Source organism: Drosophila tropicalis, unplaced genomic scaffold (genome assembly GCF_018151085.1).
Source record: "Drosophila tropicalis isolate 14030-0801.00 unplaced genomic scaffold, ASM1815108v1 contig_593, whole genome shotgun sequence".
Lineage (NCBI taxonomy): Eukaryota > Metazoa > Arthropoda > Insecta > Diptera > Drosophilidae > Drosophila > Drosophila tropicalis.
This window is the reverse complement of record NW_027173070.1, coordinates 1,124,215-1,140,266: the sequence shown is the minus strand read 5'-3', so window position 1 is coordinate 1,140,266 and position 16,052 is coordinate 1,124,215. Positions and strand designations below refer to the sequence as shown.

Here is a 16,052-nt window from a genome sequence, read left to right as displayed (position 1 = left end):
GGTGAAATGTGAATAGTAAAAATATAAGATTTAATTGGTTAAAGAGTTATCTTTGCGAACTTGATATCTGGCAAGATCTATAGATCCTAATGTCAAACATGGCGAAAATTCTGATAGATTACGCTCCCATTAGCTCACAAGGATTTTATGATGGTCTTAACAGCTTAGCTCAAATATAGGATTGTTTAAATCCCCAATAGCAATCTTTGAAATTGAAGATATAAATACGAATTCATTAACGTTAAGTAGGTAATAAAAATTCTTGCACCAAATTGCCAATTAAATCTTAACTTTTTATTTTAACCATTAATTGTGTTTCTTTTGTTCTTTTGGCCTGGGCCTCATATAAATACCAGCAAACGAAAAGCTATATGATTTGAAGACAGCTTAAGCAAATTCTTTGAAAGAGTGATCGATAGATTGACATCAATGCGTTTCGTTGGTTGTTTTTGACGACTTCTAACCGAAAATAGACTGAGGACCATATAAAGAATCAGATACAGGTTCAGATATACCGATTCCAATTCCTAATTAAAATAATAGCGTAATTTATTGTACACATTAACTTCATATACATTGTACATTATTATTTATATATATATTTATATATTAGGTATATTTCTTTTTTTTTAGATTTAATAATTGCTTCTGATGTGGAAGTTTGTCCCAGCTGATTTTGGTCTAATGAAGCACATTTATATGTGTGCTGGAGGACGGAATCAAGCTATTTGACAAAAAAACCAACTTATTTTTTGTGACTGAAATTCTCTTTTTTTTTTTTGTGTGTGACTTGAAATTTGATGACAATTGTTTTCTTTTTGGTTGGAAGACCTAAGGTGTTACACATCAAATTTGAATGGGATTTTTTGTTTTTTATAACGACATTACTTACTAGAACTAAGTACAACATACATACACAATAATTTCATACACATAAGTAAGTAGTATATCAAATACACAAATACAAAATAGTACATACAAGTCTTCCCAGCTCCATTTGTTCTAGACTACTAACACAAAACACATGCGACTCGGCTCGTTTCCTAGCTTTAACTTATAAAAACTACTAGCTACTGCATCCTGCATCCTTTTTTGATCCCTTCATCGTTTCATCACCATCTTCTTCGTTCGTTTCGCCTAGTATCTGCCCGTTGGCTGTTGGTTATTTGTGTTGTCCTTATTCTGTTTCTTATTCATATCGACCTGGGCAGTTGCCAAATAATTGGAACCCTCCAAATGCAATGTGCTCTGTCTATGCGAGTTTCGGATGAGACAGAAGGTCGATAACAGCAGCAGGGCCACACCCAGAGCACACAAGGCCACAATTAGACCCACGCGTATCTTTGGTGGCACTTGCTCAGCGAAGCGCATCAGATCGGTAACCTCATCGGGCAGCATATCGATGCCTTCCTCGAACCAGAGTATGGGGAATATGATATCTGGGAAATTGGCCACCTGTTTGATGTCAAAGACCTGGCTGACAGCCAAGTTGATTTGTATACGTGCCCGCACGCGTAATGTGGTTCCCATTTTCTGTAAACAAAGAAAGAGATTAGCAGGAAGTCTTGATGGGGGGAGGGAGTTGATAAGGAGAGAGAGAAAGACTTACAGGTTGCACATCGAAGAAGAATTGATGTTTCTCTTTTTGTGGTGGTGAAATACCCTCCACTTGGGTCCTCAGACTATCATCGGCCAAATAGAAATGCGGGAAACTTAGCATGATGGGGGGAATCTAAAAACAAATAACAAATAAATGTAAAATTCTTTTCAAAATTTAGTCAATATTTGTCCCGACTGGGATAAGCCCTGCAATCAGCAAAAAAAAATCCACTCATAATACCCCTGTCGCTCACTTTTAGCGATCAATTTTCCCAAATCAGTCCCAGTTTCTATGCATAACTCAGCTATTTTCTATGCGATTCTGACGAAATTTGGTACACTTCTAGATTTTAATAACAAATTTACATATACAAAATATTTAGGGAACACAAAAGTATGTATTGAAAATGATTCGATTATAAGCTTTTTTAATGACCAAATTGCGAAGATTTATTAAGTCTTTGATTCAATGGAGTCTAGGGTTAGGAAACTTCGACACGTTGCCCTTTAAACCCATGATTCTATATTCTATAAGGTATAGTCTCAATTTCTTTACACTTTTAACTCAAAGTCTAGACTTAAGTTGTCAACAAATATTAAACAAACGATTCAAAGCACCGAATTAGCTAAACGACAACTTACCATATTGACACAATGACACATTGAACAATCCATTGGGAGAGCATGATGGCTGACCAGCCGGACAGAAGCACATATTATCGGGATGACGATCAACATCTTGGAAGACCCATTCAGGTGGAGTGAAACGATATCCGGGCACCTCATTGCTGGTCATAACCTCCTGCTCGAAGACCAAGGGCAAAAGGCGACACAAATCCTTGTCGTAGACATACAAAACACGGTCGTGATCGATGTGAGGTGGGAATATGGAGCCATCCGTGCCATTCAAGCGATTGCATTCATCTGTAGTCCAGTGCGGCAAATGGGTACGACCATTGAATTTATCTATGATGCCATATTTATTGATGTCATCAACACCAGTGAACAATGTAATGCGATCGGACGATGTGCCATTCTTGCCGTACATCAAACCGAACTCTTCATAGGGCAACTTCTGTTCCTTGGGCACCACATCCTTGGCTAATTTAAGCAAAGGATCCTCGTAGCCCCAAAGCAATTGGCCTACTGATACTTGGACGAATGGTTTGATTTTCAATATATCCATAATACTGGCCATGGCCAAGCGTAGAAATCTAGAATGATGGAAGAAATCGATTGAATGGGGTAAACAAAATGTTGGGTGATAATTGCGCAGTGTTATATTCACCTGGCGGCATGTTTACTCTGTGAAGTGGCACTCAACATGGGAATATTGGGCACTATGACCACATCATCTTCGGGCCCCACTGACAGATCTTCACGGAATGTGTAGATTTTGCGTAAATTATAACTCAGAGTTCCATTGTCGTTCTCCACTATGTTTACCTTCTCCCAGGTTTCGCTTCAATGAAACGAAGAAAATCAACAACACAATAAACAAAATGCTCGATCAAGTTCAAGCTTTGGTTTACTTACGTATAAACATAGGGACCCACTTCGTCCACAATGGCCTTGGAGCCATTGCTTAGGAAGTCATCGGCATTGGTGACATTGTAGACATACAAGCTGATCTTTGGTTCAACTGGCGGCTTGGCCCACCAGCCAAAGGTTTTCGCTCCTGGCCGTAATGCAACCATACGATCTACGATTGCATTTATTAAAACAGAAAATTCACATGCCACAACAATGCCGCCAATTATCAATATGGAAGCAAGGGCAATTGTGATCCCTAGAGAAACGGAGAGACAGAGAGAGACAGAAAGAGGTAAATTTGTGAATTAATTTCTAAACGATTATTCAACTTGAGCATAAATTATAGTTACATCACAAAGCAATGTGGCTATGAGTCATTTGGACCTCCCCCACCGCCTAAAGGTAAGTTTCTATAGTCTAGGCACGATGAAGGTGTCGATTAGACCACATACAAATATTTGATTTGAACGTTCCAATGGTTTTTCGCTCGTTAATTGAGGAAAAATATACTTTTAGCAGTTGAAGTGAGATCAATATTTATTTTTACTAACCAACTTCACATGAATCATTGTATATATTATTATTTTTGAGAGAATCTTTTTGCAACTTATCGTTGACCTTTTGGCTCCTGTTTAACAACCATTCCAATAATACAAATTATTATCAATTGCCTCAATCGCCATAGCAATTACAGACTTTAGTTGGTTGAATTAAAAACTAGAAAATCTAGTTAGTGGAATGAAAGTTCTACAATTAAATGCACCGCCCCTCGGGGGCAATTGCTACAATTTTTATAGAGAAATCTTTTGAAATTCCATTTACACATGTCAAAATGTATTTTTAACTGAATCATCCAAAAAAAAGTAAGTAGAATTAATAGCTGACAATTACATTTCTCTGTGCAAAGACCTTGAAAATGAAAACCAATGTCAATTGCGCCAACTAAGAACGATTTAATGAAAATGAAAACAAAAATTGGTAAATTTCGAATGCTCTTTAAAGTTGTTTAACTTTTAGAACAAATCTAAGATGAAGTATAAGAAATGGTCATATAGATAAGAGGACTCTTAAAACTCTTTAAAACTGAGTATTAAGACAGACAGACTCTCTCATTTTGGTCCTCTAAGGAGTTCATCTTTCTAACTTAGTTTAAGTCGTCAAAATTATAATAATTATAATTGAATTTTTCAATTTGACGTCTTTTGAATGTCTCTCATTATAAATCCAAGGCGCCATTTGGACTCTTTTTGGATACTTTTCTCAAAGAACTCCTTTCTCTTACTCAATCTCAGTCATTTCCACGAAAAGAATGAATCATTAACTAATATTTGGTGGTTTTTAAAAAGGCTCTCTAGTATAAATCTAAGGCTGATTAGATAGTATACTTTGAAGAAGATTCTCAATAGAGAATTGCTTTAAGAATCAATTGAAAATGGATTATTCCTCTTATTGAACATATATATATACTTTCAATAGAATCAATTAGAATTTTAAATTCCAAAATAAATACCAGTATAACCAGTCATTCATCGCCTCCAACCACCCAGCCAATCAGGCTGTTAGGAAATAATATTGAAAACAAGAAATTGACGGCATGTGGAGTTGAATACAACTAAATACTTGGATAGTTAGTATATATACTATAGAAAGAATCTACAACACAATATTGTATGGGCTATCTAGCAGTTGAAACTCATGTTCCTTAGATGAATAAATTGCTTATGACATTATAACTTATGTAAAATGATTAAATAAATCAATACGGAAATAGTCTGGCTAAATGGAATGTGGTTTAAGTCAAATCCAGTAAACACATATCATATAGTACCTAAAGCAGTTAGTACATCAAGTCAAGGTTTAAATTAAACTCAGAATGAAATCTTAAGGTCTTTTCTACATTTATGACTTCAATCTTCCTCATATATTAAATCAAACTTGAGTTTTTGCACTTGACCAAGTGCAAGCCAGAAATGATTCCGCCTTATTCATATACAAATATGATTAACCTTTGAATTAAGCACTTAAAAGTCCAAAATTTTTAATGACCCCCATAACTTTTATTATACAGATCAGTGCTGGTTTCATATAGAGACTATAAACATTGTTCAGTTTAGTTCTACTTTAAGTAATCATTTATCCTTGCTCTAACTAATTAGGTTTTACTTACACCATTTCCTTAGATATGTGGAGGATAGTTTAGTGCACAGTTTATGTTTGGGGCCATTCATGATGACTCTGTTGATGATGGGGCGGAGGTTGGAGCTAGTTTTAACTTTCTGTTTTTGTGTGGCTTAGTGTTAACCACCTTGTGGTTGTTGTTGCTGTTGTTGTTTAGCTATAACAAAAAATAGAAATAAAAACAAGATAAATTATGGATATTAAAGCAATAATACCGGTTAAATTATCGTAGATCTGGAGAGAATGAGAGGAAAGTTCTGAACGATATTCAAGACTCTAGGATTAAGTTACACAGAAAGAAAAGAGAGAGAGTCGAGGGTTATACTTCCTAACACGATAAGTATTATATATATTTGGAAAATGTCATCTAAGTCAAGTAGCTGAATTTAGTTTGAACTGATAGGGGAGAACAACGATTCTTAGTAAATTCCATAATCACAACTGATGCCTTATCTTCTCGGACTGAAACGTGACTTGCTGTTCTTGCAGTGTATATGCGTATAATATCATATATTGTATTGATGTTTATGAACTTGTTAAAAGCGATGAACAACCAGATGAAGCCCCTGCCGCCCCTCTCTTAGCCGCAGACGACATTTACTGGGCGTGTTGGCCTTGAGCTGTTTTATGCTCTTCTTGTTTTTGCTTCAGTTGTTGCTGATTTCTTAACCGATTTTGATCTTGTGTGTTGTTGTTGTCGTAGTCGTTGTCGTTTGTGTCGTTGTCTCCCGCAGAACCTTCAAGTCAGCGGTAATTAGTCAAGTCAGCTTATTCTTGCCGGTTGGCTAACAGAAAAAAACCTCAAACTGGCAATGAGAGGCACATATAAAGGGCATTTACTTTTGCTCAATGTATGAATTATGGCTGGCATATATAGCCTTGCCTATAAAATCGCTTGCCAGAGAGAGAGACTCTGAGGCAATTAAAGCATGTTTAATGGCCAGGCTCTTCGCACTGGCCAATAATAAGGTTTGAACAAACCTTGACCGAGGCCAAGGGGTTTTTTTTTTCGGCGTTTTGTCAATTGCAGGCAGATACAGTCAGGTTCCATAATTAATAACAACAATAATACTAATGCCTATACAACAAAAATACAAAATTGTTAATGGATTTCATACGCCTTGAGACGTTGGCAATATTATCAGGCTGAGCACGACCAAACAATAGAAATTTCAACAAATTCAGATATATATATGTTTAATGGCCTCGCACAATTGCATATAAATGAGCGATTATTTGCAATATCTTAGCTCAAGACTGATAAGATCTTGATTATATAGGCACGTCTTGCCAAAAGATATGGCGGAAACAAAAGACACACACACACACACACACAGCAAAAGAAAATTTAGTTTTATGTTTACTCGGCTTACACACTCTTCTTCGTTTTGATTTAATTCTAAATATTAAACTTTGTACTTTGTACGCACACGCACACAAACACACACACTCACACACATGGACATGTTGGTATTTTATTTTCAATTTTATTTTATTTTTTCATTTGTTTAGAGTTTAGCTCTCTGAAGGTCGTTAACGTTGCCTCGGTTCGTCTGAACTGGCAAAAAAAAAAAACACACACACACAAAAAACAATATATAAAATGTTGTCAGACCGACTGTCAGTCAGCCCATTGTGATCAGTTTGGATGCCTTTCATGCTTATTGAATACCAATTACCTTTAATAATTATCATTTTTGGCTGACATTCTGCGCGCAGAGAGCGAGACCCAAGACCCTAAACTGGAAACCCACAAACCACAATAACCAGCTAAAACATACATTTTATTTCAAACTGTTCCATGGCCCATTAAGTTGTTGAATTTGTTTCTACAGTTGGGCGTGGAATTCTAAACGAAATGTGCAATGAAAAAGACGCGAGGGGAGGGCACAAGCAAATGCAACTGGCATCAAAGTCTAAAGATTGCAACTCAATTTGTTGCATAAGTAAGTTTGAAGTCAAGTGAAGCTTATCACCAGCAACACAGAGAAAGACGAGGCGGGAGAGAGAGAAAACTCTGAATCACTCATTGCAATTACAACAAACAGATTTCCATATCACAAAACAAACTATTCTAGATAATTCCAGATAAAAGTGTTAAGTAAAACATAAACTAAATATTCATTGTGATAAGTGATAAGTGATTGTGGTTCTCGAATTCTGATAAGTTGGGAATTCTTAACTTTAACAAACCACAAGTTTAGGTTGGAGTTCAGGTTTTCCATATTCACGATTGGAATTTCTTTTTCAAAGTTGAAAGTTTAAAACTTAATTTAACCTAAGCTATCAAATTGCTTGCTGCCAGGGCTTTCGACTCGAAATTGCATAAATATTTAATCCGTTTATATATAGTATTGTATGCCATTTCCTATTTCGTTTTCAAAAAACTTAAAGACGTCATTCCAAAAAATGATAATTAATATTCAGCACATGGCAAATTTCATGATTGATTGCAAAATTAATGTTCTTAAGTGGAATTAATATTAAGTGCCTCATTATAAAAAACAAATATTGAATACTTCATAATAATTGACTACTTAATACTTATAACAATTGAATACAATATATACATAAGTACTTAACTGAACTTGAGACAAATCTTTATTTTCTTAGTATTCAAATCATCAGATATTAAATTAAATCAAAACAAAAAAAAAAAAAACCCTCTTTAAATTCACCATGAACAGGCATTTTTTTTTTTGTGTTGTGCTTGAAACTTGTTTAACGATTTGTTTAAACAAGTATAAATAGTATAAACATTTCATTGGAAGTTACAATTAAAATGAAATTACTTCTCAGGGGGGGTTTATTCAGTTAACTTCTAAAGAGGTCAACGAATTATGGCCCAGAAATGGGAGGTGTAGGCCTGATTGACTACTCATTGGTTATTGGACTAACAAATACTACTAGCATGAAGAAGGGCCAACTGTTTTTCAGTGTAATCGGGTAAAAAATAAATATTAACTATTACTTGTCTATTTGTGTAATAAAAATTTATATCTGATGGGCTTTAAACAATTTATACACATGTTAATAAAGTTATAGCCACATATGAATATAACAAGTAATCAGAATCGAATGGTTAATTGGATTCGATTGGGTTTAAGTTTCTCTAACAACCAGAGACAGAGTTTGTCATTCCTCTCCATCTATCTCTCTCTCTCTCTCTCTCTATACTAAGTAATTGCGGCCAGTTTATCAATTATTAGATCCTGTTTGCAATACGGAAATTGCAATATGGAACACATGTGCTATGCATAGTTAGCCCACTAACTCAAAAGTTAATATATGTATCTGTCTAGAGCTGTCGAAGTTTCCGGCTCGAGTTGAAGTAATTAAACACCTGATATATCTATACACATATGTATATAGGTGTATACACACATCTCATCCACAGTCGAAGACCCTTCACTCAACCTTCACTCAATTTTCGAAATACGAATCTCATTTTAATGTCCGATGCGCCTTAAGGTATGCCACACGATCCACACGCAACACAACATCAGATAAACAAAACCAAAGCCCAGTCAAATGAATTGGTCAAAATACCAGCAGCAGCAGTTTTGGAATTCCTGAGAAATTCGATACTGATGTAATACATTTGGCTTTTGGCTATATAACCAGCATATATATCTATATATATACGTTTTTTTTTGCGCTGCCTTAGCTCTCGAAATTGTAGTTGGCTGATGTTTGTTGTTATTGCTACCGCGGCTGCTGTTCAATTAACAGTTGTGTGGTTTATTATTATTATTTTTTTTTTCTTCTTTTCCTAGTCGTGAAATCGGTTTAGCGCTTTTGCTTAGACAGAATCGCTATTTCAATAGAAATTTACTTTCTAAACACATGTAGTGAACGCATCATCTCCGGCAGCGACTATCCAAGTCAGTTTATATGTTGGTCTTGGTCTTGGTCTTCGTCTTTGAGTTGGATTCATAGACATGGCTCACTGTCGTAGACATACATAATTTCACTGTGTTTAAATGTTGCACAAATAAATATACATAAATACATGCTGGCACTGGCTGCTACTTAGTTTAAACAATTACCCTGACCCAATTTTCGTCAGACGTCTGTGACACTGGCCGGGCCAAAATAAAAGTGAACTGAGCCAAAATGTTTCCAGGCTATCTCTGGGTTGCATTTGATAATATATGTATATAAAAAAACTTGTCAATGGCGTGACACATGCCGCTTGATGTGGTTCATCTTGAGTCTAGAGTAGGTCAGTTTGTTTTATGGTAATTACGAAGAGAGTGAAATGTGTCAACCCAAGGGCCTCTGATGAGCGGTCAGAGACAAAGCTAAGCAATTGTCGCCTCTCGTCGTCATCCCATTCAACCCATCACCATCACTTGGTCTTCGTCTTCGTCATCATGGCAAGGCGGTCTGGAGGCTTTGAAACCCTCTTGGGTTGTTTTTAAAGACTGTGTGTTTATATTATTTATATGTATATACATTTTTTTGTTCGTTGGTGGACTTTTATTTTTTATCTTCATTTTTGTTTTTTTCGTTAGCTTTTATTTCGTTTTAAGCCGTTGCTTCGTTGGCACAACTGCACAGCAAATTTCACTTTTTCCACATAAGTAAACTCATAAAAAACTATGCACGTACATGCGCTTTTTGTTACTCATTTTGTGTATGGTTTTTTTGGTTTTCGGTTTTCGGTTTTTAGCCAAAGAGCCAAACAACCTTTAAGCATAATTCAATGATTTTCCGCTTTTGTAGCGCAGTCTTTCGAGAAAATCGTTTCATTTGACTGCCTAAGCCCAGTCAACATCATTAGCATCAATTTTGAAGGGTTTTGCAATAGGCTTATCAATCTCAAAGAAAAAACCAAACTTTTACTCAATCGAATGGACAATCAATCGATTTGTTAGATGATTGTATATATGAAGTTTGAAGTTGATTGGTTTTCCTATTGGTTTGGAATGCGGCTGAGTCTGCACTTGTTGCTGCTGTTGCCAAGAAAAAAGCGACCACAAATGGATGGTTGGTTGGTTGGTTGGTTGGCCAGGCTAAACCGCATTAGGCATTTCAAAATAGTAGTTAAATTAACACAAAGACACTCACTCGAGCAGGCACACACACTCCACACTCTTACACACACACTCACAACTCTGTAATTCGACTCGAACTCGCGAACTCCCAATTCGAACTCGAACTCCTCCTACTATACCTATATAGAGGTTTATAGGCTTATGTATGTATATATATCTTTGAGATTCTTAAACGTAAGTTTGGCTGTTTCTTTTTTTCTCGTACCGTCAACACCGTCAACCGTTACCAACCGACTTAAACGCCAGCAAAGCCGCTGATCAACTGAAAACTCACAAATCGGAAAAAGACGTTGAAAGATGTCTGTCTCTCTGTCTCGGTCTCGGCCTCTGTCTCTGAGTCGAGGCGAAAGCTTTGCTTGCTGTTACACCTGAAGCTCGGTTTTCAAATTGAACGTTGCGACAACACACAAAAACCTGATAAACAGGTAGAAGAAGCAACAACATAAACGGCAGCAAAACGTCGTCACAACACACTACAGAAAAGCGAGAGTAAGCTTCCATACACTAGACGACTCCGTCTCTGACTTCGACTTCGACTTCCACTTCGATGGGTGTGGGGGCTGGGGCTCCAACACATTTAGTTGTGGCTCGATTTTTAGGGTGGTGCAGCGGTGGCGATGGCGTTGCCGATCAGCATTTAAAAGCTTTTTTAGTTTATTGCATTGATAAAAAGCTAAGAAAGCTTTGCAGTATTTTTGTTTGTTTGTGAAACAAGTTTGTTGCCTTGCCTTGTCTTCGCCTTGCATTGAAGTCTTTCGTTTTATGCTGCATCAAAAAATGGTTTTGATTACCCTAATAATTGGAGTATATGCATTGGTTTTCGAAACTAACTATGATTCGCTTAGAATGAATATGAATATGATTATGATGATTGACAAAGATTTAAAGAATTAAAAATATTGAAGGGTATATACAAAGGGTATATATCTATCTTTCTATTTAACAATCTAACTATCGAAACGTAACCAGTTGTCGATCTTGGTGTAGGTAGAGGGAGAAAGACTTATTGATAGCAGTGTAAGAGCTAAAGTATCATTCTTAAGGGAGAAATAAAGGTACTTTACGTAGATCCTCAACTGTAACTATTTATTTTACAAAATTGTGGGACCTACAGTGTCAAATTTTATTGCTATCTTAAATTATGGAGGGGGCAGGGGACAAAACAATAATTTGTTAAAAACTTATTTGGCATAATTAAAAGACGAGTCTAAATACCTTAATTTTGTGACTCTAGCTCTTATTGCCCCCGAGATCTAGGTGTTCAAACGGACGGACATACAATTTGAAAACTTTCCAAAAACCATTTTACAAATCTAATCCGGATCACACAGTTCTAGGTCGAGGTTAAACGCAAAATTTAGAATAGACTAAGTTTGAAAACAAAACTCTCGATTAGCGTAAATAATTCTTGAAAAATTTTATGTCCCAGCAGTTTGCCTTAGTATTAGCAGTTGTTTTTGGTCGCCCAGACTCACAGAACATTAAAAAATAATGCAAAAATAAACAGAGAATACTTTATTGCTAAACGCTTTATATAATATTAATCTGAAGTCAATGAATGAAAAAATTATATAACTAATTTTATTTTGAATCGAAACTAGCTAAGTACGAATAAGTTAGTAGTTAAGTGTATAAATTATGCGGCACGAGCTTAATTCCAGTAAGCCAAGTTTATTTTGTTTTGTTTTTTATGCTGGAGTTTCAAATGACTCACTTTTATTATCATTATTATTATGGTTAGCTTTTGTTGTTGTTGTTGTTAAGTTAGTGTTGTTTACTACGTGTATATATTGCGCGATTTGCGAAACTTTTTAAACGACAAGAATTTAGGCAGAAAACTGACAACTCTCAGCAGGCGGAATGAATGCCACAAAATGTTGTATTTGTTGTTAACATTGCGCAAGGTTATAACTGCATTTGCATTTGCATTTGCATTACCATTGGCTTGTGCTTTTGTGCAACTATCGGAAACTTGGCTGAAAACTTGTTGCATTTGCATTGCAATGTTTAGAAATTTGTGATATCGTGTCAGCTAATGAAGAGAAGAGTGGGAGAGACTAAAACAATTTCCCCATTAGATTAACTAGGAAAGTTCATCTTGGCCAGAGTCTGCTCTGATTCATTGTTGAAATTCCTTAAGATCTTTGAATTGCTTAAGAAAGTCAGGTGTTTCCCCCCACTAAGTGATTATAGTTTACTTTTTCCAAGTTTTCAGAATAGTTGAGGGTATTTTCTGATTAGTAAAGCTTTCATTTAGTTGTAGTGTCAGGGGAACCTACAGAAAAACACACACTTTAGTTGAGTAAGCAGAAAGAGATAAAGATCATTAATTCATAAAGTAATTACAAATAGCAAAGATGTTGATTAATCTTGCTTAATATTGTCTATAGAACAAAGGATACACAAGGATTGTAAATTGTCCATTTAGTATTCTAATTTGGAATCGATCGAACAGGACGGCAATTATTTCCGAGAATTTCCGGTTAAAATTACATCACCTTCTAGTCTTAAATGTCCCCATCAGAGCTTTTTTGTGGAAGGGTTGAAGGGTTTCGGACTTGGTCCAGATTAAGCACCAACAGGTTTACCTGTTTTAGTGGTAAAGAATTGAGGAACAATGTAATCAGTTTCTAGTATTCTGCTTTGAATAGAGCATATTATCAAGGATCCCGACAAAAACCTCAAAAAACATTTAACATGCTTCACTTGACACCTCAAACATGATGGGTACTAACCTTGTTATGCTTAAAAGTTGTAACATATTTTTGGTGACATTCCCTTTGAATGATTTATTAACCATGATTTGGAAGGCAAACCAAGACATTTGAACGACTTAATTTGTTTGTCATTCATCACCAAGTCTCTAATTTTAACAACAACCAACCTGAAGCAACAACAGCAACATTAGTAGCCTTTGCATGCCAATAAGGCTAACCGGGTTGCATGTGATCGACCTTTAATGCCATGTCGGCTTAGTAGAAAATGCCGCATTTAAGTTTAATGATGCAATAAAACAAAAAACAAGTAGATATGTAAATTTACCAAGTGGCGTGCTATCAATTGACCCCCAACCCCCCACATGTCACCTTAGTTCAGAAACCAGTTCAATTGCAATTACAACTTACGATACAGAATATTCAAGATTTCCATCATTCGATCATCATTCTTAGCGAGGTGACATATCAGAAATAAACAGTTTTCTATTATTCAAAAATATATATATGATACATAGAGATTTCGAAATAATAAATTTTTCAAACTTGTCATTTGTGGCACTGATAACGTTGATAAGTCTCGAGTGGAATTATTTAAATGGAGAGAGCACTTGTTCTTGGTTAGTTGAGTGATTGTGGGAGAGATAACCGAAGAATGCCAACTATTGACCCATTAGGAATTTAACTCACAATGACGACTTTGGGTTACCATGCACCATGGAAATCCGAATCTATTAAACTAAGTCTATCCCCCTCACCACAAAGACCAATTCTTTGTTTCTTCTACGTATAACTAGGCTATTTTAAATTAAATTTTTATCAAATTTGGTATACCAATACATATTTATATGTCTAACAAATGTGTCAAACTTCTACTTTTTAATTATAATGGGGAAAATGAAGCATTCAGTTAACAAAATGCTGACTATAGTTCTTAGATTCTTAAGATCTAAGTGTTCATGTTCTTTGAAGACCCTCTTATTTCTAAGGGTACAGGATACGATTATAAAAGTTTATGAACTAATAGCTTAACTACTGCATAAGACTACTTACTTAATTTAGTAGCTCTCCTAGATAACATCAACGACGGATGATGTTCTAAGTTAACCATTTCATCTTTTTGTATATTAACCATCATCACAGCTTGAAACTCAGCTAAAAGGCCAATTAAACTGTTAAAAGTGATTCTTAAGTACTTAGTAAGTTAGCATTTCTATATATAGATAGATAGACTGGCAGACCTACGTATAGATGTCAATATTTCTCTCACAAAGTAATTGCCTTCCCCCTTTAATATTATTGAAAAACTATTAGGAACATGAAATTATTTATTCATTCAGCATCAAATCGAAAAAACGAATTGCTAAGTTCATGGAGGCTATCATTATAGGTTTAGAACGACAATGATGCAAATGCCAAGTTATATACTAGGGGGTACATAAGTAAGTATATTAATCTCTTTAGTATATACATAGTGATTGAGTGAATGACAAAATAAATAGCACATGTTCTATATATATGTATAATGACTGATTAATCGGTAAACTCTTGATAAACGCTTGAGTATACACACACACACAATCAAACTGAGAATCCCGTTGGGTTCAATAACTTGACGTTCATCGCGTATTTTAATCAGCTATTTCACACTCCATTTCCACCCCACCTCCCCCCATATCTGTTTATATGTACATATGGATTTGCCTGTACAAATCCAGATTGAGCATCTCTTGCCTTTTTTCCCCTCTCTGTTGAAGATAATGCATTTAAAAATACTTCTATAAGAATCGCAAACAAAATCAAGAAATTAAAGCATCACACAAACATTTAATTTATCTATTTACTTACATACATATACACTATATACCTACATTTGTGTATATATACCTATATATGTAGGTACTTTGTGTGCTTAGTGCACTTAATGTACACCGAGAGAAATAAATATGTGACTTCAGTTAATTGTTTAAGTCAATCATTGTGCAAAGTCAATGTCACAAGAAAACAAAAAGTCATTTACTTTAAATGAGGCGTAGTTGCTTTTGTACAATCAATGCTAATTATATTGTTTTTTTTTTTTCTTCTTCCACCCTTTTGTAAGAATTGTTAAGATTACACTGAAGAACTGAGAAATTTCAGTTTATGAAAAGAATCAGGAAGCTTGATAAAGTTAAGAGCGACAGTCGAGAGTTTCCTATAAAAATAAGTAAAACTTAATTACTTTTAAGATTATTTTTCAATGATGTCAATACTAGATACATATATTTCTTATTATTGTAGACAGATTTCGACCAAGTTTGTCAGAAGATCCTCTGTATTCATCCCCAAATCTTCTGAATATCTTTGAAGAACCAATCGAAGTATTCTTTATATATTCTCAAGATTTGTTCTATGTGTTTTTCGAAAGGTCCCATATTTAAAATCTTGTCTACACCATGTAATAGTATAGACTTAAACAGTTTCATAATGAGAGCAATTCTATTAATTTCTCTTATGACAGCAATTCAAATGTCATTACAACGTAAACGCTGAGTAAAACTGGCAAAGTGCCCTAAATGGAAAAATTATTATTTTTAATAGAATTCTAAATATAAGCATCTTAATAATCAAGAAATATGAATATAAACGTCCTGTTTGGAAATTGACTAGATCCTAACTGCGATATAACTTCAATATCTATTATGAAGTGATGATTTACTAACCAGTTTTTGTTTATTGTAATTTCTTTCAGTGTATAGATCACTTGGCAACTTTGATTGAGAGAAAATTGTGACGGAGTGAAGCAAGTTTTGTGTTGTTGTTCTTCCATCACAACAATAATACTAATACGATAATAATGAAACAAACTGCGAGCAGATTGCTTAAACGTCGCCGCCGTCCCAGCAGAAGCCATAGGAGGAGGAGGCGGAGGAGCAGCCGCAGAAGCAGCAGCAACAACTTTGTTGACGATAGAAATGATTGGGGATGC

The 16,052-nt window shown here is 35.3% G+C and overlaps 1 protein-coding gene across 8 annotated transcripts; it reads right to left on the bottom strand.

Annotated features, from left to right (window-relative positions):
- Window positions 1-524: 524 nt before the first annotated feature.
- On the bottom strand, window positions 525-15,809 carry emp (epithelial membrane protein). 8 transcript variants are annotated; one of them, XM_068288756.1, is made up of 7 exons: window positions 10,576-10,703; window positions 5,300-5,467; window positions 3,136-3,388; window positions 2,888-3,061; window positions 2,239-2,813; window positions 1,610-1,728; window positions 525-1,533 (listed from the first exon to the last, which is right to left on the bottom strand). In XM_068288756.1, the coding sequence occupies exons 2-7, from the start codon at window positions 5,358-5,360 to the stop codon at window positions 1,138-1,140; spliced, it is 1,578 nt and encodes a 525-aa protein (XP_068144857.1). In that variant the 5' UTR covers window positions 5,361-5,467; window positions 10,576-10,703; the 3' UTR covers window positions 525-1,137. The 8 variants fall into 8 exon arrangements, 1 of the variants encoding a protein (XP_068144857.1); XR_011032259.1 differs by lacking the exon at window positions 10,576-10,703 and adding an exon at window positions 15,787-15,809 and having other exon boundaries at window positions 1,391-1,533; window positions 1,610-1,732; window positions 2,242-2,813; XR_011032256.1 differs by having other exon boundaries at window positions 1,391-1,533; window positions 1,610-1,732; window positions 2,242-2,813; window positions 10,576-10,704.
- Between the last annotated feature and the right edge of the window lie 243 nt (window positions 15,810-16,052).